At 45.1% G+C, this 3,170-nt stretch overlaps 1 protein-coding gene across 1 annotated transcript; it reads left to right on the forward strand.

Annotated features, from left to right (window-relative positions):
• Positions 1-2,331: 2,331 nt before the first annotated feature.
• LOC138910483 (uncharacterized) lies at positions 2,332-2,865 on the forward strand. Its single transcript, XM_070201725.1, has one exon. It carries the CDS (start codon positions 2,332-2,334, stop codon positions 2,863-2,865), a length of 534 nt encoding a protein of 177 aa, XP_070057826.1.
• Positions 2,866-3,170: the final 305 nt, after the last annotated feature.

The raw sequence follows: 3,170 nt of genomic DNA on the forward strand, positions 1-3,170 counted from the left end.
GAGGACGTCGCCAACTCAGGTGGGGGAGAATGTCATGGGCTGCTTTCCATCATCGACCCATGACCCCTTGGACGCGCCCCGTGGCATCCCGGCAAGCCTCCCAACGCCTAGCGCCACGGTCGGCCCCGTGGTCTCGGCAGCGCCAAGTGACAAGCGAGCATGCGCCTCTGTCACCCCACCGATAATCAATGCCAGCGCCCAGCGGCTGGCCAATGCCATCAGTGCCGCGCGCACCGATAATGCCGCGTGCACAAATCATCCTGTTGCCATCAGCGCCGCACACCCAGACAGTGCCCCGCGCGCAGACCCAATGCCAAGCACTAGCGCCCAGCCGCTGGCAGATCCAAATAATGCCGCGCGCGCCCACAGCAATGCGCGCGCAGACCCTGCTGCTCAAGACAAAGTTGCTGCCATCGGACTTGCTTCCATAGAAGACTAAGTCCTTTTCATTGTAATTATAGAGTAGTTTTACTTCATTCATTTTCAGTGTGCTTTTACAGCTTTCTTAGGTCAACTCATGTAACTTTGGTTTATTTATTTTAAGCATTATTAAGGGGGACCAAAGCATTCAAACATTCAAGCATTCAAACAATTCTCTGTACTGGTGTCTCTCCCCCCCGACACCACATTTCATCTTGTAATAGCTTTCATCATCATCAATACAATCATCAGCTTTCATCATCAGTTGCTCATTTTCCGCTGCTCAATTGATCACGACATTGGCTTTCCCGTACGGCACTGACAATCTAGTCTAGCGTACGGCGAGGGCCTCAGTTGGCACATAGCAACCGCACTGACATCGGTTGCTTAGCCTTACGTCGCCCTTCCAAGGAACTTCAGGAAGGCGCCGCGTAACAGTAGTTATGTACCATGATTAATTTATTGTATGATTTTGTTTAACATTCTATGTGGGGCAAGGGCAAGTGGAAGTAAACCAGATTGGTGCGAGAGATTTCAATTGCGAGGTGGAGGATCTAGTCTTGTGTTCAATTTATATTGGTATATTGTTAAGCTATATATTTTCTTGTGTCTTTGTTCTCTTTGAGTGCTAATACATGTATAGGCCAAAATTTGTCTTCAGAATATTTAACGTAATATAGCATTAAAAAAAGTTATCGGTCGAGCTCGCCCAAGACGCAGCGAGGTCAATGGACGAGGTGCCGACATGAGCCGCAGTCAAGATATCGACGGTTATTACAATCAAGATGTCAGCAAGGGTCGGGGTCGAGATCGACTGTTGATTATACGACTTGTAACGGCTAATTTGTCAAGATAAGGTACTGAAAGGGAATATTCTAGTGAATATTCCCTGCATTTGTACTATTAAGGTTTCCTATAAAAAATGCCCCATATATATAGAAAGAAGAGACAATGAGAGGGGCATGTAATATTCATTTTCTGATAAGAACACTTTTGAGAATGAGACTTTCCCTCTTACAAAAACACAAAGATTACCTTTTTACAAAGATTCTTGTTGATATTGTTCCCCACTTTTCCATCAGATTCGAGGACCGTTCATGCGAATCTTAGATTTATCTGTCATTCATCGCTGTCAGATAAATTATTCGTTCAACCCATCCATTATTGGGTGAATTATTTTTTTTATTTACTTAAATGCCATTTATTGACATTTATTGTTAGTTACATCTTCCTTAATATTCTTGCTCTAAGTGTATCCTATATTTATTGCCACCAGTCATATACGGAATCTGTTCTAACTAACATACGTCTTAGTGCTTAAATATCTAGAGTTATTGTCTTTGACTAGATTTAACCCCTCACTATATAAATTTAATAGTTTAAACCGGGAATTATATTCTTCGGTCAAACAATTTGGCGCCGTTTGTGGGATATTCAAGCTAAGTTTTTAAGTTTTTTCTAAATCCACAACCGACACTGGTTACTAACACAAAAAAAAACCAAAAGAAGAACATTCTTCTCTTTATATGCACAGATCTAACGTGGCAGGTAACAGAGAAGAAAGAACGAGAATAATGAGTGACCTCCTAACCAACCTCATGGACATCATCCACGAGAGCTCTGAAGCAGTTGATGAGGACACAACGCCCAATGCCTCTCCTAGGCGAGGTGGATCACCCCTTCCCCACTGCAGCATCACAAAATCCCATGGCAAGACCGCCTCCACATCCGTGGGAGAGGAGACACCGCCAGCGATAAAGAAGCTTCTTGAGGCTTGGCTAACTGATACATTGACCAACGTCCTCTATAAGCCCGTTCAGGACGTGGCCGCAGTAAAGACACCATCAGTGGCCGAGCAACGTGATCAACCTCCTCCACCCACGATGACAGGTATTACCAAAGACCTTTAAAATGCCGCCTTATCTGAAAATATACGATGGCACAACCGACCCCGATGATCATGTGACCCATTACGTCACCGCCGTGAAAGCCAATGATCTCGCAAAAGGACAAGTATCCTCCATTCTGCTAAAGAAATTCGGTGAAACCCTCACGGGAGGTGCATTAACCTGGTACTCACAGTTGCCAGCACATTCCATCGAAACCTTTGAGGAAATGGACGACAAGTTCGTGACAGCCCATGCCAAGGCCAAGAAGGCCGAGGCAAGAGTGAATGATATCTTTGCTATTAAACAGCCCCCGGGAGAAGGACTGAGAAACTTCCTCGCCCGTTTCAACCGAGTGAGAATGACTCTGCCCAATTTATTAGAAGGAATGACAGTAGCCTCTTTTCAAAACGGGCTGAATAGAAATGGTTCGAGAGCGACAAGAAAATTATTAAGTCAGCTCATGAAATACCCCCCGACAACTTGGGACAAAATATATAATGCATATTGTGCCGAAGTACGAGCAGACGAAGACGACCTTAATGGGCCGACTCATTGACTGACCTTAATATAAGTAGAATCCAGAAAAGATCGGAGAAGTGATATCAAGAGAGATCCGACGACCTCAGGGCCGAACCGGGAATGACATCTCCCATATGTCAGGACTACTGTTGTATCCTCACCTCGCCATGAAGAAGGCCCACCCCGATCAAGAACAAAGACTCACCAGAATGAAAGAGGTATGCCCCATTTATTATCTGCTCACAATTATTGCGTCACCTACAGAGACCGTCTACACCTTGGAGAAGCTCGGACCAAAGGTAAAGCGGCCGCAGAAAATGAGGTCAGACCCTAATACCAGAA

This window comes from Nicotiana tomentosiformis, chromosome 4 (assembly GCF_000390325.3).
Source record: "Nicotiana tomentosiformis chromosome 4, ASM39032v3, whole genome shotgun sequence".
Lineage (NCBI taxonomy): Eukaryota > Viridiplantae > Streptophyta > Magnoliopsida > Solanales > Solanaceae > Nicotiana > Nicotiana tomentosiformis.